At 35.4% G+C, this 24,082-nt stretch overlaps 1 protein-coding gene across 1 annotated transcript; it reads right to left on the bottom strand.

Annotated features, from left to right (window-relative positions):
- Positions 1-9,056: 9,056 nt before the first annotated feature.
- On the bottom strand, positions 9,057-9,960 carry LOC112904397. Its single transcript, XM_025974310.1, has 2 exons — positions 9,213-9,960; positions 9,057-9,151 (listed from the first exon to the last, which is right to left on the bottom strand). Exons 1-2 carry the CDS (start codon positions 9,958-9,960, stop codon positions 9,057-9,059), a joined length of 843 nt encoding a protein of 280 aa, XP_025830095.1.
- Between the last annotated feature and the right edge of the window lie 14,122 nt (positions 9,961-24,082).

The raw sequence follows: 24,082 nt of genomic DNA, 5'->3' as shown, positions 1-24,082 counted from the left end.
TTCATACAGTACCTGCTAAAAGTTTTGTTCAATCATGAATAGTAGTGCGAGTCGAAAACAAGCGTTAAAGCCTTTAATATATCTTCAAATATAAATAAACATCTCGTTGATATTTTTAGTAGTAAATGGTACCAATAACAGCATCTTTGAGCAATGCAATTGTAGTGGATAAAGTGCAGTACTGTACGGATTATACGCTCCTCGCCGGGTAAGAGTTTGATCGAGAGTTGTCTCCTTCCTTTTCTGGCCTAGTGCTGTTCTTTTCTACTTTGCGCCGGTCAAACTGAAGGTCACATCACTACAGAAAGTAAACGAAGTATACTTTGTTCATCGCCGATAGTATGCAGTACTGATTAATTTACGCCTCAACATGGTATTAAGAGCACAAAATAAGGAATAAATTAACTATAGCTAAACATTAATAGGTAAATTAATATCCTCTGGATAGGTAATTGTAATTTTATTAATTGTAAGGTGAATTTCCAACCCGTTCAGGTACTATACCTATCCTCCGATTAAAAAAACACCAACCGGAATGGCCCTTATCTGTACTTTAAAATACATTTTCCTCAAAAACGGTGAACTTTCGAACTTTCAAACATTTACTTAATTTTCATGTTTTGTAGTGCCTTATTACCTCGTACAGGCTTGCCACTCATTTCAAAAACACCCTGTTTTGTACCACGGTGACATACTGTTGTGTCAATTACTTTCTTTGATGGAATAACCTTGTTTATTAATAAATGAAAACCTACCTCTAGTACTATATGCTAAACTACCTCTTAATCATACAAAATAGCAATGTTTAACTGTTTCTTAACCCGGCATTGCTGTCGAAAAAATCTAACAAATGTAAATTTATTTATTTATTTAACCAGTAATGTAGGTATACAAAAGTTTACATATTCAGCAGTAGTTACTCCCTACATTTATCACAGCGGCAAACTGAGTTACCTGTTTGTGAGACTGGTTATAGAAATTCTTAAAACTAATGTTAATCTTAATTCCCATGACTTAAAACTAATAACTAGCAACAGTAATGTGTTAACATTTTAATATATTATATTTACTTATTAGTACGGTTAATTATTTATACGCTTATAATATTAGACTTAGATTTTTTATATTGCACATAATCCACTCCTTTAATTTCTTTTTTCTATTTTTGGTTTCAAGTCTTTTTAGTTCTGTTGGTAAATCATTAAAGAGTTAATTGCCTTAATTAAACTGCATTTATTACTCATTGCTTTATGTCGTGTTGCTATTAAAATTTTCTTTTTTCTAATAATACTTTTGCTATTGAGATAAAATTAAGATTTAAGGTTGTCATAATGAAAGCTTAAAGATTCTATTGTGTATAATTGTTCTATGCTGAGTAGATTACTACGTATAATAAATTTGTTTTTATTTACTAAATTTTCCAATTTTTTCTGTAGGTTTTTTGAGAAAATCAAAGTGTTGGGGTACGCATTGCACCAAGCTATTATACCTTAGCTTATTTCACTGTTAAAAAGACTAAAGTAGATCATTCTTAAAGTCTCAGTATTCATAATTTTTGATAATTTGTAAAAAACAAATATCAAATATTTAGTTCCGTTATGGATGTAACTAATATGATTTTTCCAGTTTAATTTGCAATCAATAATTATACTGTTCGTTTCAAGAAGTTAAATATATGCCCCTTCCCTTTATTAGGATGCGCCATAGCATAATTCCAAATTCAATCATATTTGTGTGCGGAGCTCATTTCTCCACCGATCATCGAGCGAGAACTAGACAAAAGTGTACAGTACCATTTGCAAAATTATCTAAACTGCCTCGTTAAAATTTAAGAATATGCTTTATTTAAAAGCATATTTAGCTAAAAATAATAACAAGTGAATTAACTTAACGCTACACACCTATAAAACTTTTGCTTTATTTCTATTGTTAATTTATATACATTTTTGTTTCAAGAAATTGCTAAACATTTTCGTCTAGTAGTGTACAATTCTAGCCGATGTCCTAAGACCGCCCATCGAGAGCTCTGCTCGTTCAAGCTTGTTCCAACTCTTTCTGTCTTGCTCACGCCCGGTGTGTATTCTTCGCGCAGATATCTTCAAAGTCACAATTCTAACAAATTGAAATGGGCTGTATATATTTGTGTAATTTCCTAGTAGTCCGTTGGATAAAGAAAAATAGATTCTTGATTCATTTTTGGCATTTGTAGAGACTACTCATTAGGTGGAGGTTGTATTTTTTTTTACACATTTCTGATCCTATAGTATTAAAATAAACATTGAAGGTATTAGCTATGCACTCAGGGCTTGATATCATTTCTAAATTTATGTTATAAATTTCAGTTATATAGTCTTTTTTCCTGTCTTTTTCCTAATTTTTAATTAATTATATTCCATAAATTTTTGACATTGCTACTACATTTTTCTACTAATTTATGATTATACTTTATTTTAGCATCTTTTATGACTTCATAGAATTCATAATTTCATAATTTTTATATTCATGTTTTGCTTTCATATTAGTTGGATTCATTTTCCACAACTTATACAACAATTCATTTTTATTGCAAGAAATTATTATTGCTTTTGTGATCCTCTCGTGTCTCTGTTTATTTTTTACATGTTTGATATTTTTTTTGACTTTTACTGTTGCATAGTCGATGCAGTTTTTAATCTTATCAATAATTCAGTCTGTAGTCTGATTAGGCTCTGACATATTCATAATCTCAAATCAGTTTCCTCTATTTGCATATTTGTTTATAATACGGGTAGTAGTTCTATTCCAATTATCGTATTTAATAAAGGATAGCGGATCATAGTCTGTGAAAGCCAGTGGCGTAGCTAGGTAACCAAGGGCCCTGGGGTAAATCAAAAAATGGGACCCCACTGCTATCTAAACTAGTTAGGTGGTATCAAGTAAAAATATTAAATATACTGTGGGTGATTATGGACGATGAAGAAAAACTCTTTGTTGAAGAGAGAAGTAGAGAATTTATTTTACAGAAATGAAGATGAGTAAAAGTGAATAACGGAAAGTCAGTAGATGTTAATATGAAGAATGGCTGAGAGAGACTGGTTTTTGAGGGTGTAGAAATTATGTAGCGAAGTGAAAACTGAATATGCACATGTGTTTTTATTTTAGGGTACAGCTCTTGAAAAGAAGGAACCGTCGACTTTCGTTCTCAGAATTTTCTGTCGATCGGTTTTTGTTAGTATGAAATAGGATACTTTATGTGGGTTAGGTATAGATACACTCAAAAGGCAGGAAGTCAGATCCAGAAAAGAAACTGTAAACATGCTGTTAGTAGAAAGGCAGTTCGTTAGAATATGTACAAGTTGAAGAAAAGCAGAAGTTATCTATATACAGAGTGTTACATATTATTTACAATGATTTTATATCTACAAAACAAAAGACTAGAATACATAATATAATAGGCGAGGGTCGCCACAGTACCACCCTGCTAGTGTTAACGAACTATAATTTAAAATTGACAAATATACATGTTATACACAATTAATCTGTAGTCTGTCGGGAAAATGCACATGACGGCCGTATCTTGTAACACGCTGTTTATAATCAGGGGAAACCTCAGATGGAATTGGATCTTTGTTAATAACAGCGGGATCACACGGAATTGTCTCATCAACTGCAACGTATGCCGGTTTAAGTCGGTCAATGGTTACTGTTACGTTACGGCCATTGATGAGTACCACAAACGTCTTTTCTGACCGGCGAACAACAAGGTACGGACCTACTGAAATGTTGCCGAAGGCCGTTAACAAATTCCGTGGAACTCGGCATATTTTCCCAATGGAAGTGCGGCGCTTAAGAATTCCCCTGGTAGACGCAATGTTTGTCCATCTACCATTTTAGCCGCGGTGGCCTTCAAATCTTCTTTCCACGCTGAACGTATGCCTAGAAGGACGGTGGGAAGGGTTTGAATCCATGAAGGTGTTTCATGACACATTATTGCAGACTTGAATTGTCGATGAACTCGTTCAATCATCCCATTGGCTGCAGGGTGATAAGCCGATTTAGTTGTTTAAATAGGTACTACTCGAATTGCCTGCCCTGGTCCGTTGTTATTCTGAGTGGGGTACCATATCGAACGATCCAGTTTTCATATAGGGCACGAGCTACAGTTGCGGCTTCCTGGTCCGGTAACGGGACAGCTTTCGGTCATCTTGTGTAGCGGTCTATCATTGTAAGGCAATATCGATGTCCTTCTGAGGGTGGCATAATGATTATATCAATATGGATATGTTCAAACCTTTCCGATGGTAATGAGAAGGTTCCTGTTGGTGCCGATACATGACGGGAAATTTGCGATCGCTGGCATGATATGCAGCTCCGGGCCCATCGTCTGCAGTCGGACTTAATGGACGGCCAGACAGCGCTGTGTTGCCAGTTTAACTGTTGCGTTCGCTCCTGGATGCAACAAGCGATGAACCGTGTCAAATGCACTTTTCCTAAATTTTGGAGGAATGGATGGACGAGCGGTAGCGGTTGAAATGTCGCAAAAAATCAATGTATCCGTTTCAGGAATTTGAATGCGTTTGATGTTTAATGCAGAGTTATTGTTCAGGTATTGCTGTAGTTCCTCATCTAATTCTTGTGCGGCTGCTAATGCTTGGTAGTCTAAATTTGATATGTTTTTTGCATCAACGCGGGATAATGTATTAGCAACTATGTTGTTTTTTCCAGAAATGTGACGAATATCGGTAGAAAATTGTGCAATAAAATCTAAATGACGGAATTGACGTGGAGAACATTGATTTTGTTTCTTTGAAAATGCAAAAGTTATCGGTTTGTGATCCGTATAGATTGTGAAAGGTCGTGCTTCTACCATATGACGAAATTGTTTAACTGCCAAATATATGGCTAAAAGCTCGCGGTCATAGGCTGCATATTTCATCTCGGCAGGACTTAATTTCTTCGAAAAGAATTCTAAGGGCTGCCAACTGTTGTCTATCCACTGCTGAAGGACCGCTCCGACTGCGTAGTTGGAAGCGTCGGTGAATATTGCTAATTGGGCGTCGTGTGCGGGATGAGCTAGCAATGTTGTCTGTGTCAGCTGTTCTTTTAGGACCTCGAAAGCTTGAATTGTATCTGGAGTCCACTCAACCGGTGTTTTACCTTTCGCGTTACCCTTTAACAAATCATTGAGAGGGGCCTGAAGTTCAGCAGCTTTAGGTAGAAATCTTCTATAAAAATTTATCATACCTAAAAACTGTCAACTTTCTTTATGGTATTAGGATGCGGAAGGTCACGAATCGCGTCAAACTAAGTAACCTAAACACTTGACTTGATTTTGTCCAAAAACACACTTGACTGGATTAATTACCACTCCATATTGTTTTAAACGGTCAAATAATGTTCGCAAATGGTCTAGATGTTCTTTTATTGACGTTGATGCGACTAATATATCATCGATATATGCATAGCAGAAATCTAGACCGTGTACCACTTCGTCTATAAATCTTTGGAATGTTTGCGCTGTGTTGCGCAACCCGAAGCTCATAAACATAAGCTCAAACAAACCAAAGGGAGTTGTAATGGTTGTTTTTGGCACATCTTCTTCAGCGACCGGTATTTGATTGAATGCGCGCACTAGATCTACTGTTGAAAACACATTTATACCGCGTAAAGTCTGGGAAAAGCCTTGAATGTGTTTCACGGGATATTGGTCGGGACACGTTCGCGCGTTTAGGACACGATAATCACCACACGGGCGCCACTCGTCATCCTTTTTCTGCACCAAATGAAGCGGTGATGACCACGCACTTTTTAATGGGCGAGCGATGCCTAAACGCAGCATTGCTTCAAACTGTTGTTTGGCACTTTTTAGTCTTTCAGGTGCAAGTCGCCGAGGTTTCTGAATAACTGGGGCACCCGGTGTGGTAATTGTGTGATGCCTTGTTGAGTGTGCCGTTAATTTTGGTGCCCCATCTGGTCGTGTTACTTCAGGGTATTGTTTCACAAAATCGAGAAAGGGTGAAGAACCGGAAATAGTATTTATCGATGGAATATCACACTCAGTTAAGGGAGAATAGAGAGGATAGAGTAATAGTTTGTGTTTATTATAATGATATTTATTGTTATTAAAATATAAAATAAACTTATACGAATCTTCTAAAGTTAAATCTTGCATTACAGCAACAAACATAAAAATTATAATTTTTAATTGTCTGACTTCCTCCTTTTAACAAGAATAATCATATTGCACAAGAGTATTAGTTTATTGTTATTATAATTATATAATACTGCCTCATACGCAAAATTAAACATCAAATAAACTCAATACTGAACTTCTAAACTTAATAATAGTTTTTAATCTAGTCAGACTTCCACTTTGGTAACAAAAATAATCATGTTGCACAAGCATTAAAAGTAATCATCTTAGGTAGGTCCTGTCCTACCTATCCCATATGAAGAAAAGAAAAATTGAAATTAAACGTAAACCTTCCTTACGTGCTGGCAGTTTTGCTACAATATCCAAAATTGTAATAGACCATCTATCAATTTTTTCAGGAAAGTAAGACACATCTCCTTTTCTCTTCAAGTAATTCACAGTAAAGGTTTTTAAGTCCTTTTCTTCAATTCTAGCAACGAAAGCCAATGATGCAATTCGTTTTTCTGAAGGGCATTGAACTAGTACAAAGTCCCCAACATTCAGGCTTTGATCAGTGAAAGGAGTACTGTCAGTTCTTCATCTTCATTATGACTGTCACTAGCATCAGTCGCATCTAAGCCTGAGTCGTCATTCACAGACATGTTATCGTCATTATTGTCCGACTCAGAACTTGATGTGAATATGGATCTCTGTTTTGATTTAGGTTTGGGTTTAGGACGCTTTTTGCCCTTAAGAATTTGCTTGCCTTTTGCAGCTTGCTTTACTGTGGTAAGTGACTTCTCTTTTCTAGTACGTGAGCGAATAGCAGACTTTTCTAAGTTTTTCATCCGAATTAAGTGTGCTGCTTCTATTGCATTTTTCACCGGGGTGTCAGTTAAGATCCGCGAACTTCCTTTTTTTCGTCCTCTTGCGCCCTCTTTACGTGGAGGAGCTTTAGGATACGGTTGTATCATTTCTGGAGATATGAGACCAGGAACTGTCTCTGGACTGCCTCTCTGAACTGTTTCTTCTGTTCTAGATAAAATCTGTGGTACATGTGAAGCTACTATTGGCTGATCAATACCAGGTGCAGGGCTTTCAAGTATACTTGGACTGCTTCTCTGATCAGTTTCCTCTGGTGCGAGAGATGTAGTTTGTGGCATATGTAAACCAGTTATAGCACTTGCTATCACGGGCCCCTCATTCCCGGCAGATATGTCAGGATGAGGACGGTTCGTGACTTCTGCACATTGGAAATTATCGTCCGTAAATGCATTACGGTTAAATGGATATATTCCTGGTCGTGAAAAGCTTGATAATATATTTTTAGGCGTATGAGATGCATTGTATGCTGGACTCACAATGGCTGGTAGATCATGTATCGTGCCCTTGGAAATATGAAAACAGGTGGAACCGTATTACCTGTTGCATTGACTATTGCGCACATTGTTATAAGCTGGCCTCTCTCTGCTGACACACATTGACCTACCTGTTTTACACCCGTGTGCGCAATCACGTTAGGTGCTTGCACTACCGTCATGTTATTGGTCTCGTCCAAATTAAAAATTCGGTCTGGAGTAAAGTGGGTCTTCTGCAGAGCTCTTTCGTAATTATTGTAAAACATTGACACATTATGTTTATTGAAACTTCTGGATCTTGAAATACTCATGTTCTCAGGCTTTCGCAAAGATAAGCTTTTGTGCCTTTTCATAAACCCTTTCATCCATTCTATGCCTGCCATTTTGTTTTCAGTCCATTTTGCAGGACATTTATTAAGAGCTGTTGCATATTCAAAAGCTAACGACCTTCCACTTTTATAGATAAGGCCATAGTTCATTTTTGATCTTCTCAAGAGGTAATTTTGAAGCATTTGTTCCTCATCATTGGTAAATACCTGAGCAACAGTGTATTTACTTGAAAATAGTTCACATCTTGGAGCTATGATTTCATTATATTTTTTAACTCGATAGAAGAGTGTACTCGGCGTCAGTCCATATGTATCTGCAGCTCTTCTAAGTTTCATAGTTCCGTTGATGACGCATAAAACAGCATTTTGGACATCTTCTTCATTAACTGTACTTTCTCGCTTCTTTTTGTATGTTCTAACCATTCTGTAAACAATGAATTACAATTCGTGATGCATTTAATTACAATTAAGTATTACATTTAGAATACATGTATTAGAAAACATTTGAAGTTTGCATTTAAGCCGGAGGGGGGTCACATTTGAACGTCCCGTTCAAATCTGCCCCGTTTGTTTTGATCAAACCTGCCCCATGGTTACTTGGAAGATAAAATATTACAAAAAAATAATGTGAAATAACTGGCAAGCAAAAACTACAAGGTGGATCGAAAACTAATAACTACTGCATAATTTGTGAAAGAATTAGTTGGAAACCTTTACTCACATGATTGTAATACAACATTTATTTTTATTTTTTACTTCGCCGGTACAAATACGACGACAAGTTATAACTCGTTTTGACAGTGAAACACGCGCGCTCTGCGACTTGACGCTTGTCACAACCAGTGTTGCCAATATTAAAATGGAGTTGCGCCATAGATTAACATAAAACTGCGTTCAGAAATCAACATCTTCAAATCTGCCTCTGTGCTAAGGTGCCTCCTTCTCCCCTGCTTCACCTAAGGAAGTAAGATGGGTGGTTAGGTCCAAGAGTCGCTTGTTCTTCATATCTACCAATAGACCGAAATGTGCGAGAAAATCGGCTCCAATGATAGGTTTAGATATATCTGCGATAACGAATCTTGTCGTCGAAGGCCCAAGTTTAATGTTATTGTGATAATCCCAAAAGTAGTGATGTTGGTACCATTTGCTGCGGAAAGTTCATAGTTGGATCTTTCTCGTGGCTCAGGTAGTTCACTGCGTGGGAACACACACAAATCCGCTCCTGTGTCGATGAGGTATTTAACACGTGATGTGTTGTCAGCGACGAACAAACGGCGTGATGACGTAGGGCTGGGGTCGTCGGCCGTCATCAACGACTGCCCAAGTCGTTTCCCGATGTGTTACCGGGATAACTGCACGGGTTTACGTATTTCCTAGCGTTTGCCCCAAAACGCCAATGGTACCAACACATACCACTTTCCCTATCTGATCGCGAACGCGAAACCGATCGCGAAGTAGAAGAACGCGAACTTGAGCGTGAAGGTCTGCGGGAGCGACGGTATTGATACGGGGCTGCACTGTTGAGCTTGATAGCCGCTATTTCTTGCAGCGCCGATGTCAGTGCGTTCTCCAGAAGATCATAGCGGTTGTTGATGACTGATTCGGTAGGTGTTGATGACATCTCCGCGATATTGTTGAAGGTGCCATGAGCCTCGATAATGGAATCGGCAATTTCGGCTCTCTTATCCAACGTGAGGTCTTTATGTCCCACTAGAATTACTTGGACATGTTTTGGCAAACGACGTACCCAAAGTGTTTGAAGTATGTCTTCGGGAAACTCATTTCCAGCAAGATTCCGCAGGTGCCGTAAAAATTGCGTAGGTTTTCGATCACCCAACGGTTCATTGTCTAGAAGTCGTCGCGTATTGTGTTCGCGCGACGAACCCATTCGTTTAATGAGTTCGGTTTTTAACATCTCATACGATCGCTCGTTTCGCGGTTTTAGTATAATATCGCACACTTCTACTGCGTATTTTTGGTCCAAACCACTGACCGCGTACCCGAACTTGGTAGAGTCTTGGGTAATTCCGGAAGCAACGAAACTACTTTCAAGTATGGAAAACCATAGTTCCGGATCTGCTGCTATAAATTGTGGCACTTTAACTGTTACACGGTCGATGGAAATGTCTGTCTGTGCGGTATCACTATGTCCAGTAGCCATGGTTAATTGTTGTTGCTGTATTTATTCTGTACACTTAAACACTATGATAGTTGCTAATTACCGATGAAAGTTTAATTATTTATAAAATACTATTCTAAACTGTACACTTCTGCAATTGTTAAACTCACGCACGTTCCGAATAAACTTACCTACTTGCGTTTTTCGGTCGGGGTCACCAATTTGTGGGTGATTATTGACGATGAAGAAAAACTCTTTGTTGAAGAGAGAAGTAGAGAATTTATTTTACAGAAAATGAAGATGAGTAAAAGAGAATAGCGGAAAGTCGGTAGATGAAGAATGGCTGAGAGAGACTGGTTTTTGGGGGTGCAGAAATTATGTAGCGAACTGAAAAGTGAATATGCNTCACCACGCCATTTGTGGTATTTTCTAAAACGCGCTGTTAAGACAGCAGGTAAAGGTTGGTCTGTGTTCTGTCGAAGCTGCCTGCGATGCGCTGATGAGATCCAAAAAGATCGAAATCGCGATCCGCGTCTGGCAGTTTCGACAGAATACAGACCACTATTTTGTTTGAATAGCGGAAAGTTAGTAGATGTTAATATGAAGAACGACTGAGAGAAGCTGGTTTTTGAGGGTGTAGAAATTATGTAGCGAAGTGTGTTGCGTCTTAACCAATTGTTAAAACGCTGTATTAAAATACAGATTGTAGTTCGAATTAATTTTTATTTTTTGTGCAAGTACAAAGTTTTTTCTTTTTTTTTTGTTACAAGTCAACTGTCCTTATTGGAGTTCAATTTTTGTCTCTCCGAAAAACTTAAGTTAAAACCCTCGGTTACTTAGTCAGGGTCACTTCGTGATGGTACGGTGCGATTTCTAAAAAACTACAACTTATAATTTATGACATGACTGACCACCCTCGGCATGCTGTTAAAAAATAGTCCCCTAAAAATTGTTCCTGCACTTTCTAAATTTACAATCTATTTACAGTTCTTTACAATTTCGAGATTTCTCTTTCTAAGAAAAGGTCTCAACATACCGCCCGCCTTGAAAGAGTATCTTTCAACATAATAAATTATATCCAACTACAAATAATAACATCAATATACAATTTTATACACCTTAAACAGTTAAAATCATCCCTAGCATTAAAATTAATATAATACACACGTTTTATACAATAATCTTAGATACTACAAAATTATTTCACCCATATTTACACAGTTATATTTACACACAATAATGATACGTTACACATTTTTTTTTCAGTTTTATTTAATTTCATTACTATAATACTAGCTTATTCACTAATTGTCCCATAGATCAGTTTTTACTATATTATCCTTATCATATATGCTCAGTCTGTTTCTTTCTTACTTGGTAATTTGTATATTTTTGATACAGGTCTTTTTATTGTTCCTTTTGCTACGCGCACTGACACTACACGAGTCACATTATCACTTCCCACATGAGTATTAACAATACGTCCCAGAGGCCACTGCATCGGCGGTGTGTTATCCTCTCGTACCAGTACCATATCTCCAGGATTCAAATTGAGTTCTGTAGATTTAGTCCATTTTTTCCTTGGTTGTAATATTGGGAGATATTCCAGGTGCCAACGTTTCCAAAAATGTTGTAACATTTGTTGGAGATGTTGATAACGATTAAGTTTGTGCGTGGTTTCATCGCACAGGTTTGCTTGTGGTAGTGCTGTTAATAAGTCTCCAATAAGGAAATGTCCAGGGGTTAACGTGGAGAGGTCATTAGGATCGTTAGACATAGGAAACAAAGGTCTGGAATTAAGGCATGCTTCAACTTGTGTTAACAATGTGTACAGTTCTTCGAATGTGAGCCTTGTCTCACCTTTTACACGTTTTAAATGATATTTTGCAGATTTTACTGCGCTTTCCCATAAACCGCCGAAATGCGGCGCATGAGGAGGAATAAAATGCCAGTCTATATTTATATTTGATGCATATTCCCTGACATTATTTTGAAATGTTATGCTTTTTAGAAAGTGTCCCAGTTCAGCTAATTCATTTCGTGCACCGACAAAATTTTTTCCGTTGTCTGAATATATCGTTTTACAAATACCCCTACGAGAAATAAAACGCTTCAAGCAATTTAAAAATGCGTTTGTAGTTAAGTCAGAAACTAATTCAATGTGAACAGCTTTAGTACTGAAACAAACAAAAATACAAATATAAGCCTTTATAGCAACACGTGAGCGTAGTTTTTCTTTAATTAAAAAATGGTCCAGCATAATCGACCCCACAAACATAAAATGCACGCATTTGCCTTACTCGTGATAAAGGCAAATCACCCATTAAATATATTGATTGCTTAGGATTGAATCGAAAACACGTTATGCATTGCCTTAGGATTTTTTTGATTTGATTTTTTGCTGCAAGTAACCAAAAACGTTTACGTAATCATGCAAGTGCAGTTTGGCAACCTGCATGTAACAATCTTTTATGTTCAGATTCAATTAATAAGTGCGCAAATCGGTGTTTAGCGGAAAGTATCATTTGATGCCTTTGATCATACGGAATAGAGGCATTTTTAACCTACCTCCTACTCTTAATAATCTAGATTCGTCTAAAAATGGATTAAGTTGCAATAAGCTACTAGTTTTTGATAGTTTCTTAAATTTTTCTAGTTCTAATATTTCCTTTGAAAATGTTTGTTGTTGGGAAAGTTTGACTAAATAATTAGTTGCACATTCTAGTTCTATACTACTTAACGCTATGTTCGATTCTTTACTTGTTCTAGTTTTATATTGTGTTACGTTGGTGCTAATATTCCTTAATTTGATTGCCTCTCTACAATTTTTAATAAAACGAATCATATATGCTGTGGTTCTTATCAATTTAGAATACGAAGAAAACCTGTTAAATATATTAAAGTTATTAGTTTCCACTTGGTGGTTCTCTTCTTCGTCCTTTTCTTCATTTACCCTTTGTATTAATAAATTTANGAATCATATATGCTGTGGTTCTTATCAATTTAGAATACGAAGAAAACCTGTTAAATATATTAAAGTTATTAGTTTCCACTTCGTGGTTCTCTTCTTCGTCCTTTTCGTCATTTACCCTTTGTATTAATAAATTTAATTGCTTATCCTTGGCTTCCGGTGCGTTCAAAAATTTAATGTATTCTAATTTTAAGTCCAGATTTTTACTAAATTTACGTTCTATCGTTGTTAATCTTTTATAAGCTAAATTTCTTGAGTTACCTAATTTTGATATGCTATCTTTGAAAGGAATACTTACTACGAAACGTCCACTTTCATCACGTTTCACTGTTTTTAAAAATTGCTTTATTATTAAGTCCGGTTTATTAAGTCCTTGCAATTCTCCGTAACAATGTTCAATTTCCCAAAATCTTTCAAGGGATTTGTGTAATTCATTATTTTTAATTATGTTACATACAACTCCCTTTTCTGGAGCTACATTTATAGATCCAGCGACTATCCATCCAAGTACCGTTTTTTGGAATATCGGCTGGTTTTCATTTAATTTAATTTGACCTACAGACATTAATTGATAAAACAAACTTGCCCCAATAAGTATGTCTACCGGTCTTGAATAGTTGAATTGAGGATCGGCAAGTTCTATACCAGCTGGAATTTGGACATTATTTAACCTAACATGTCGCGAAGGTAAATTGTCGCTAATTTTATCAATTACGATGTAGGTTATTGAGGTCGAAAAGTTATTAATCCGCGATTTTAATTTTGTCGTTGCCTTACATGCAACATGCCGAGTGCCCTGATCTATTCCTGACAAAGTAATGTTGGTTTTTAGTTGTTCCAACCCTAATTTTTTACATAATGCTGCTGTCATAATATTTGGCTGAGAACATGAGTCTAACAATGCTCGACATTCATGCTCTCTTCCCTGCTTATCATACAACAATACATTCGCGGTTGCTAGGAGTACATAAGATGCTGAATTTGTTGTTGTTAATGCACTACATGTTAACTGAGGGCTAGCAGAACCCGTTGGTGCTTGTACCTCAGTTGATGTTTTTTCAACGTGAAGCAAATTATTGTGCTTTCTTCCGCATTTTTTGCATGGACCAAAACTACAATTTTTATTTTGGTGGCCACTAGCTAAACAGCAAAAACATAATCCTAGTTCCTTAACTTTAGTTATTCTTTCAGGTGGTGAAAGCCTTTTGAAACTTTCGCAGGCGTACAATGGGTGTGCACCCTTACATAATGCACATGTTTTGTTGTTTATTGTTGTTACCGCATACGATTTTATATTATTATTTCGTAAGGGAACGTTCTTATTTAAAAACCTACTATTTGTTTTCTCATTATGAGAATAATTATCAACAACTGTTTTTTCTAGAAATTTGCAATGATTCTCTAAAAACCTAACCATTTCCTTAAATGTCGGCATTTCAGCTTTACCCGCTAAAATTCTTTCCCATTCCTTATTAANTGTATTTTTTCCCTTCAAAAAGCAATATTTTATCAACACGCGAAATTCCTTTTTATCCATTTTTTTCACAATAACAAAAGTTGCTTCACTAAAAATGCTATAATTCACAAACTAATGATCCGACAACCGTTAAATTTATAGACGCGTCTTTTGAAGGTTAGGACTAACTGAAAATCATATGGATTTAGTTCTGGTGCCGCCATCGATGTGTCAGGCCGGGGACTTTTCAATTGACCCTAGTAGATCCAGCGACTATCCATGCAAGTACCGTATTTTGGAATATCGGCTGATTTTCATTTAATTTAATTTGACCTACAGACATTAATTGATAAAACAAACTTGTCCCAATAAGTACGTCTACCGGTCTTGAATAGTTGAATTGAGGATCGGCAAGTTCTATACCAGCTGGAATTCTGCAAAAAATTTAAAAAACGTGTCAAACTCCCCTTGTCCTTTTAAATTTTAATTGGTCCATTGTTATTCAATTTATCTGTACTAGTTAACACATGTTGAATGGTTTTAAGAGGATGGAAAAAAAAATGATAATTGGAGACTTACGTTTATTCTGTTGATTTTTTTTCTATTTGATGTACGTTGTGCCTCCCGCCGTAGTACAATGAGTGAGGCTGCAATCACACAGTTTTCCGCCGATTATTCTTAATGATAGTCCAGTAACTAACTGACAATATGTCCCATAAATCCAACAAAGAATTGTACACAGGACAGGAATTGTAAAGAATTATAACATTGCTGTAAATACTTCCGTTAGGTCGCATTCTAGCACTCCATATTTGCTCATTATTTCCTCACATCATTGATGAACAGTCCATGCTCGAGTTAAGTGAGGTAAAACTAGGTGGTAAATATTAATAAATCGGAGTGAAAAGCTGGGGCCTATTATATCTGAATATTTTCTTTGGAATTCATAACAGTTTTGTAATAAAGTTGCCTCATCCACATGTAATAAAACTGTTGGTGTTAGAAAATCAAATATTTGAGAAACTGCACTCATACCAGTAAAACGTGTATTTAATTGAGCTATTAATGTGTCTAGTACATTATTGAAAATCTCAATTTTAAATATTTCTTCTTTGTTTTAAGGGAAGAATTAGTATCTGAACTAGAAAATAAGTCACAAGAACTACAAAACACCACGATGATCGATCCTGACATAGAAAATGAATTACTTAAAACAGAGAATAATATACTACTTAAACAACTGAACAAGGAGATAAATGAAAAAAAATGCTATTTTAAAAGGTCTAATTGAAATACATAAACAAAATCAAGTGATAATGAGTGAAAAACAAAACCAAAGTGTAGAAAATATTAGTAAAAAGTCATATGCTGATGTGATATGTAAAACAATATCTTATAAAACAAGAATACCAAAAGTTATAAAAACCAATGATAATATTAATATAAAAAATGATGTAGCACAAATACTATCTAATACTAAAAATATGCAAACAAGAAAAATGTACATTAAAAACAATGAATTAATAATAAACTGCATGAACAGTGACAGTGTAAATGAAACAGAAAGAATATTAAAAAAGTCACTAAAAGGAGAATATGAAGTTAAAACTAAGAAACTAAACAATCCAAAAATAAAAATAATTGGGATAGACAATACAACTGAAATGGATAAGGAGGAAATTGAGAAAGATATAAACATAAGAAATTTTAATAACCATTAAGTGAAAGGTAAAGTACTACATACATATAAAATCAAAGAGAAAAATTCTACTACAGTGATAATGGAAGTAAGTCCAGCAGTATATAAACAGATAAGAGAAAATAACAACAGAGTACTTGTTGGATATTAAAGTTGTAGAACTTATGATATGGGCAATATTAAACTATGCTATATTTGTGGAAGATTTGGTCACAATGGGTTTAAGTGCAATAATGAAACAGTATGTCTGAAATATTCTGAAAATTATAAAATCAGTGAATGCAAAAGTAAATCTTTTAAGTGTATAAACTGTTATCACAGTAATATAAATCATAAGACTACTTACGACGTTAATCATCTAACAAATGATTCTACAAAGTGTGTAATACTATAAAACAAAATAAAAAAATTCATTAGTACAACTGATCACCCGATCACACCTGCAATACCAACATTGACTTGTAAGGAAACACAACGACTCAACAGGGTAAATAATCAACGGTGTTTCATACGATTCTGTGAATCTGGATCTGCGGCGTGTTTATAGCATGAAACTTCCTAACAATCCTATTTAAGGGTTGTCGGTTTTTATTGTTGATTGAAAAACACTGTAATTTTTTAGAATGTATTGATTTATATACAATATATACAATGCCTTTAATCGGCGTACACTTGGTGAAACTACACGGTGAAAAAAAAAAGAACGGTGAACAAATGGTGAATGAAACGGCGAAAACGAAACGTGCGGCTTCACAGTAACCTTCGTACTCTTCTTGTTGGTGCTGATCGCACGCTACTTAAGGGTGAAAAGGTGGTGAGATAGAAAAAGACAGCACAGAAGTATTAGTAACCGGCAAGAGAATGATAGGCTAATAGTGGTCGAAAGTACAGAAAAGTCATAAATAAAGGAGAAAATAAGGACAGATAGATAAAATGTAGATAGATACGATGAAATAGAAAGCGAGGTACATGACAATTTACAACATACTCCACCCGTTGAGAGGGTGAGTAACCCTATCAACATAAATGAAAATTAAACTTATGGTTAAAAGTAACTGAAACAATTATTAATACAATATATAATTAAAGGAATTAACTTCGAGTCACTATTGTTAGAATATCCATTCCTTTATGTTATCACCTTGATTAATACTATCAATTGGTAACGGTGCTAATTGTTTTACACAACGTTTCACAGTCCTTTTCGCGGTTTTCACTGTCACTTCACGAATTACACCATCGACACCAGGATGAACTTTTACTGCTCGTCCCAGGGGTCAATGTAGAGGAGGCATGTTGTCTTCTCGTAAGAGAACAATGCTGTTTTCAACGATTCGATGTTGACCTCTGGTCCATTTACAACGATTAGAAAGTTCGTTGAGGTATTCATTTTTCCAACGGTTCCAGAAGTGTTGTTTCAATATTTGAAGAAACTGCCAAACGGATAAACGGTTGGAGGGTACTTCTGAATAGTCTCGTTTGCGTAGACTCGTTAACGAATCACCGGTTAGGAACGGTGTTGGTAAACTGTCTCCCGAAATGTTCAGGTAAACTTAAAGAATGGTAAACTGTTTCCCGGTAAAATGACTTCACTTAATGCGCGAAAGCAGTACTTTTTTGCGATATGGTAAACTGTCTCCCGCAAGGATTCTTAACAGATTCTGATAACAAAGGGTAGTAAAACAAAATATGATGATTTTGAGAGACCGGTTTCGTACTACTTAATTCTTATTGGTTGCGCTTAGTAATGAGCTTGTTTTTTATTTGCCACCCTGGAGAAATAAGATACCTTATCGCAAAACATACTGCCTATCTACTGAATAACAATGAGTTCGGGTGTTTTGTTTTCCTTTCAAAAAATGTGGCAATGTCAAACGGTGGGCGTGTTCAAACAGAAAATTAAAATGTAAGGCGTTTTTGAAGAGTGCCGGTGAAGAAGATAATATAATGGAAATGTCCAATATCCACAACCATGAAAATAATGAATACTTAGTAGAGAGACAAACTTTCAGCAATTCCCTGAAGAGAAAATCCACTGAAGATATATCTGTAAGACCGATGAAAATAATTAACACTGAATTGAGAAAAGCCGATATTGAATCTCTTACAACAAAAGATATGGTGCTGGTAAAAAAGAATTTGTATAATAAAGACCAAGGAGGATATTCACAAGTACTTAAGTGAGAATTTGATTAAAACAAACAAAAATGAAAACTTAGTAATGAAAAATGACATTGAAAACCATTTAGTGATGTTGTGCTGTGAAAGTAATATTGATTTTTTAACGAATACCAACGACCTATACGTCGATAGAACTTTCGAGTATGCTCCCAAATTTTTTCTTCAGTTTTTTACCGTACATGGTTTTAATAAGTGAATGTATGTGCCGCTAGTCTTTTTTCTTTTGCTAGATAAAACAGAAAATTCATATAAAACTGCTTTTAGGTACTTAAAAGAAGAGTGTGCAAAAGTGTCTCCACTATATTATCCGAAAACTATCACAGCTGATTTTGAAGTAGCTATCCGGAAAAGTGTCCAAAAAATATTTCCAGCAACTAGGATACGTGGGTGCCAATTTCATCTAGGACAATCTTGGTATGTTTATTGTTATTATATTATTTAGACTATAATAACAGTGCAATGTTTTCTAATTTAATGATAAAAATTACGCGAAGTCCTCGGTTTAAAAAAATTCTTACTTAAACATAAGCTACTTTCTTTTATTTTTATTTTACTAAACAACATTTTCATGGATAGGTTCAGAAAAATTCAACAACTGAGATTGTCCGCTGAGTACATTAAGGGAAATAATGAAGTCTCTAATATTTAACGTATATTTTTGGATTACCTTTTTTACGGCCAGAAGATGTAGGAGATTGTGTTGACTTCCGTTTCTGCAAGATGGGAAATTTCTGAGCATATTGTTTATTAGCATGTCTTAACCTGCCTCTTACTCTAATGATACCATTTTTATCTAAAAACGGACTGAAGGATATAATTTTGCTATGTTGACTTAACATTGATCCTTTTTCTAATTCTTTGATTTCTTTTGAAAAATGTTTATTCTGGGTTAATTTTATAATTCTCATTTGTGCTTTATGAATATCTTCCGCCGTAATATCACCACTTGGTTTTGAACCTTGCCTCTTACTTTCTAACAACCGTAAACAGTATGCTACAAAACGATTTAGTGAATTACATCATTATTAAGCTGACAAGAAGTTAGTGCAACATTTACGCGCATTTCTGGTACTTGAATTTGATCTAATTCTTTAAATTTCCATAAATGTTCATCTAAAGTTAACCATGCAGGTCCTGATAACCACATTTTGTTGTTTAAAAAATTTATAACTGATTGACCTCGAGAAATGAAATCTGCTGGATTGTTATCTGTAGTTATCTGGTATCAACATTTTTTTAAGGGATTGAATTTCGGCCACGCGATAGGCAACAAAAGTTTTTAACGTATGTGGTGGTTTTTCGATCCACCTTAGTACTATTGTTGAATCTGACCATAAATAAAGTTTGCTGTAATTTATGTTTAAGTTCTCCGATGCAGTTTTAGTTAATTTTGCTAACAGCTGAGCTGCACTTAATTCTAGTCGAGGGATACTCATTACTTTCACTGGTGCCACCCGCGATTTGGCACATACTAAATTTAGAACACACTTTTTATTATTATCAACCGATTTGATGTAAATACATGCTCCATAAGCACTCTCACTGGCATCACAAAATCCGTGAAGTTGTATATCTACACAATTGGGTAATAACATATGACGTGGAAATTTAAATGCTGTCAATGAAGGTAACTCTTTTTTAAATTTCATCCATTTTTCATACAGAGATTGAGGCACTGAATCATCCCAACTTACATTGCAGCTTATCTGACCAATACTTAATAATTTATAGAAGACAGTAGTTCCTATCAATGCTTCTATTTCCGCGGGTTTATCAAATTCAGGATCAGCTAACCAAATATTCTTGGGAAATTTTGTCAGTGGTTTATTAGGGTAATAACCCCGTAATTGTTGGAAGTGCTACAAAAGTTAACTCTGTTTCATATTGGTCATTTCGAGAACGAATTTTTATATTGACCTTATACTGAGCTCTAGTTGTGAGCTGTCCTAAACCGGAAAAAGGTAAATTTATATATTCTTTCTTTAATTTTAACTTTTCTGCTAATTTTTCCGATATAAAGGGAGATTGTGAACAGCTATCCAACAATACTCTACATTCATGCTCTCTTTTTTGAACGTCTAAAATTATGATGCGAGCTGTTCCAAGGAGAACTTCTGAATCATACGTCACCGTTAAACTACTTTGGGGTTGCCTGTTATCATTAGTAGTGCACGCATTTGTAACACTATTTTCACTTTTATTTTTATTTAATTCACTATTTGCAAAGTGTAATAATTCATTATGCTTACGATTACATTTTTTGCAACCTGCTGCAAAACATTTATGTGTTTGATGATTATTTTTAAGACAATTTAGGCACAATCTTCTATTTTTCGCTGCATTTAACCTTTCTCGCGGACTTAACTTTAAAAATTCTGTACAATGATAAATGATGTGGTTTCCTCTGCACATATTACATTCAATTTTATTTTCCGTTCCTACATAAGACTGTATTCGACGATTTCCCTGATGATTCCTTTCATACCTTAAATTGTTATTTTTATTTTGATTCAAACATACTACTTCACTTTCGTCACCCCATTTTTGCTTATTTAACAATGACACTAATTCACAAAATTTAGGCATTTGTTCATTTTATAGACTACGTTGCCAGGTTCGACGCGAATTCTTATTCAATTTTTGAGTAATTATATAAACTAAAAACGAATCCCATTTGTCTACCGGCTCCCCCAGTGCCTTCAAGGCATTTACATGCATTTGTGCCTTTTCTTTTAGACTTCTAACACTAGCAGGGGACTCTTTTATAATATCTGGTATATCCAGAAGCATTTTAATATGAGTTTGGATTATTTGGCCGGGCCTATTACAACGTTGCTTGAGCAAGTCCCAAGCTACGATATAATTTTCCTTGAATGCAGTAAGAGACTCTGTAATAGTTGTTAAATTACCTTTTAATGAATTTTTTAGTAAGTGAAATTTTTGCATTGCTGGTATATTAACGTAATTATGAACAACTGACTCAAATGTATCTCTAAAACTACACTATTCTATTGGATTTCCGTCAAACGGACGAATTTCTATTTTAGGCAATAAACTATTACTTTGTTGAAACGTCATACTACGATCTAGAACATTAACTGACTGAGGCGGTACATTTAATTTAACATTACTTTTATTTAACATACGCAATTTTTGCTTAATTAATTTGCTACACAAGAAATACTGCTCTTCGAATTTGGTTCTTACCTCCTCCTGATCTGGAAAACTATCCTCTAAATTTTCGTTTTCAATTTGAAGATCAATTTTTAATTGGGAATGTTGAAGTATTTGATAATATTCCTCTAATTTTACTTTTCGCGCCTCTACATCATCACAATCAATATTTTCATTATCACTCTTGAAATAATTAATTAATATTGTTACATTAGCCTTAGCCACAGTGCGAGTTTTTATTAAACTTTTAACTCCTTCACCTGCCATTGTTACTTATTATGTGAGATCAAGACAATTTTATAAAAGATTAATGTAAAAACAAGGAAATGGAGATTCTTAATGCTTACTTGATTCTCGAAGACGATGATTTCTGAGTCGACAATTTTGGATGGTCTCTCACCAACTGCAAGGCGTATCCAAACGGGACACAACACTAAAATTGTCCAAACGGGACACACTAAAATTGATTCTGTTCTCACTGAGCACACATTTATGGCTATCCAAACGGGACACCTGGTGGTTATGATCCTGCTGCTTTCAAAATCCGGCTCGAAGGACCATGTTTGTTCTTGAGGAAATTTTTGTCTTGATTGAAAGATAACTTCCTTTTATCCTCAAGTCGCAAGCTAAATTAATGGCGAGCGAACTAGTTATTGCTTTTCGGTAGTGAAAACACTTGCCTTTAAATTAACTATTTATTTACATATATACAAATTGAACGTGTGTAATTTAAACTTAAAAAACAGATGAAAAACAGATAAAGAAAATTAAAGTGGCTAATAATGAATGAAAATGAATCTCTCTTTTTTCTCTCTAGTTCTTGATCTCTCTAAATGAGCCGTTGCAACCCCTTTTATTAGGAATGGTTGACAGAAACCTTATCATACACAAAGAAATAAAGTCGAGCATACAAAAAAAAAAATTTTCTCTTAAAACTGACTCGACTACAATATATACAATGTAAACAAATAATGGCACTAGAAAGCGTGCTTCTTATTTTCTAGCTACCCTAATAAAACAATAAATTTAAGTTCAATATTGCCAATCCTATCCTAGCAAATGACACTAAAGGGTCAAAGTATACTACACAAAAGAGCTATAAATCTATCTAACATGAAACTTACAAAAAAACTAAAAATAACGAATATCATAAAAAAAAGGTTAAAATTAACGAACAAGAGGCATTATATTACACATACTATAAATTAAAAAGGTTAATACTGACAGGGGTTGCTACGCTATATTAAACATTGACAATTTAACAAAATTTTACTTCCAACAATAGATAAACATAAAAGTTAATGTTATACGGTGAATACCGAACAGAATCAAAAAATGTTAAGGGACCTTGTCGACTTTCTATGCTTATACGTTTAAAGGTGTGGGAGACAGTTGACTATATCGCAAAGAGCCGTTCGTCGTGTATCCGGGAGACAGTTTACCACATGATAAATCAGCGCCAGGTAGAAGAGTCGTTATCGGCAGACAATTTACCACTGTCCGTTAGGAAGTGGCTGGGTGTTTGAACTAGTAAGCCTTGAGGATCAGAGGATATAGGGGTTAAAGGGCGTGAATTCAGTATAGCTTCGATCTCGATAATCAGCGTATTAAATTGTTCTAGGTGAAGTAGGATGTCAGGACCGACCACTCTTTTTAAATGATATTTAAATGCCTTAACGGCTGCTTCCCACAAACCACCGAAATGAGGAGATCTCGGGGGTGAGAAATGCGAATGAATAGATTTTATTGAAAGAAAATCTTGCACCTTTTTTTGATTATCTGATCTTATAAGCGTCATTAATTCACGCAGGTTGTTATTGACTCCGACGAAATTAGTGCCATTGTCGGAATAAATTTGGGCATAATGACCTCGCCGTCCAGTAAATCTTCGAAGAGCGGTGATGAAGGAAACACTGGTAAGATCCCCAACAACCTTTAGGTGTATTGCCTTTACAGCCAAACACACAAATACCGCTACGTAGACTTTGATCATTTTTCGGTTGCGATCTCTCTTTTCTTTAATCATAAATGGTCCGCAGTAATCTACTCCTACATGCGCAAATGGGAGTGATGCATTTACTCGAGGAGATGGGAGATTTCTCATGACATAATTTACCGACGGTGGATTTGCTCGANTACGTAGACTTTGATCATTTTTCGGTTGCGATCTCTCTTTTCTTTAATCATAAATGGTCCGCAGTAATCTACTCCTACATGCGCAAATGGGAGTGATGCATTTACTCGAGGAGATGGGAGATTTCTCATGACATAATTTACCGACGGTGGATTTGCTCGACTACATTTAACACATTCATGAATTACCTTTACTACTTGACTGCGACAGTCAATTGGCCAGTACTGTCGGCGAACTGCACTGAAGGTAGTAGTTATGGCTGCGTATAGTTGTAATACATGCTCCCTTTCAATAATCAACGTAGTTATGTGGTTGTTTTTAGGTAAGATTATTGGATTTTGTTGAGAATACGGTAAAAATGACTTGAATAATTATCTCAATTCACTCGAATGGGTCCCTCGGTGCAAATTATTGGATTTCACCTTCTCAGTTTACTATTTCGGTGAATTTTCTTGCCTTGTTGTAGTTGAGATGCTTCAGTTGAAAACAATAACTGTTGAGTCAGTTTAATTATTACGTCATGAGATGTCCGAAGTTCAGTTAATGTAA

This window comes from Agrilus planipennis, unplaced genomic scaffold, assembly GCF_000699045.2.
Source record: "Agrilus planipennis isolate EAB-ADULT unplaced genomic scaffold, Apla_2.0 scaffold110, whole genome shotgun sequence".
Lineage (NCBI taxonomy): Eukaryota > Metazoa > Arthropoda > Insecta > Coleoptera > Buprestidae > Agrilus > Agrilus planipennis.
The sequence above is the reverse complement of the archived record's forward strand: the minus strand, read 5'-3'. Positions and strand labels throughout refer to the sequence as shown.

Coding starts and splice junctions, on each gene's coding strand:
- LOC112904397 (XM_025974310.1), bottom strand. CDS start 9,960: ATGGCTACTGGACATAGTGATACCGCACAGACAGACATTTCCATCGAC. Junction 9,152..9,212: donor GCGATCAGATAGGGAAAGTG/GTATGTGTTGGT, acceptor AAACCCGTGCAG/TTATCCCGGTAACACATCGG.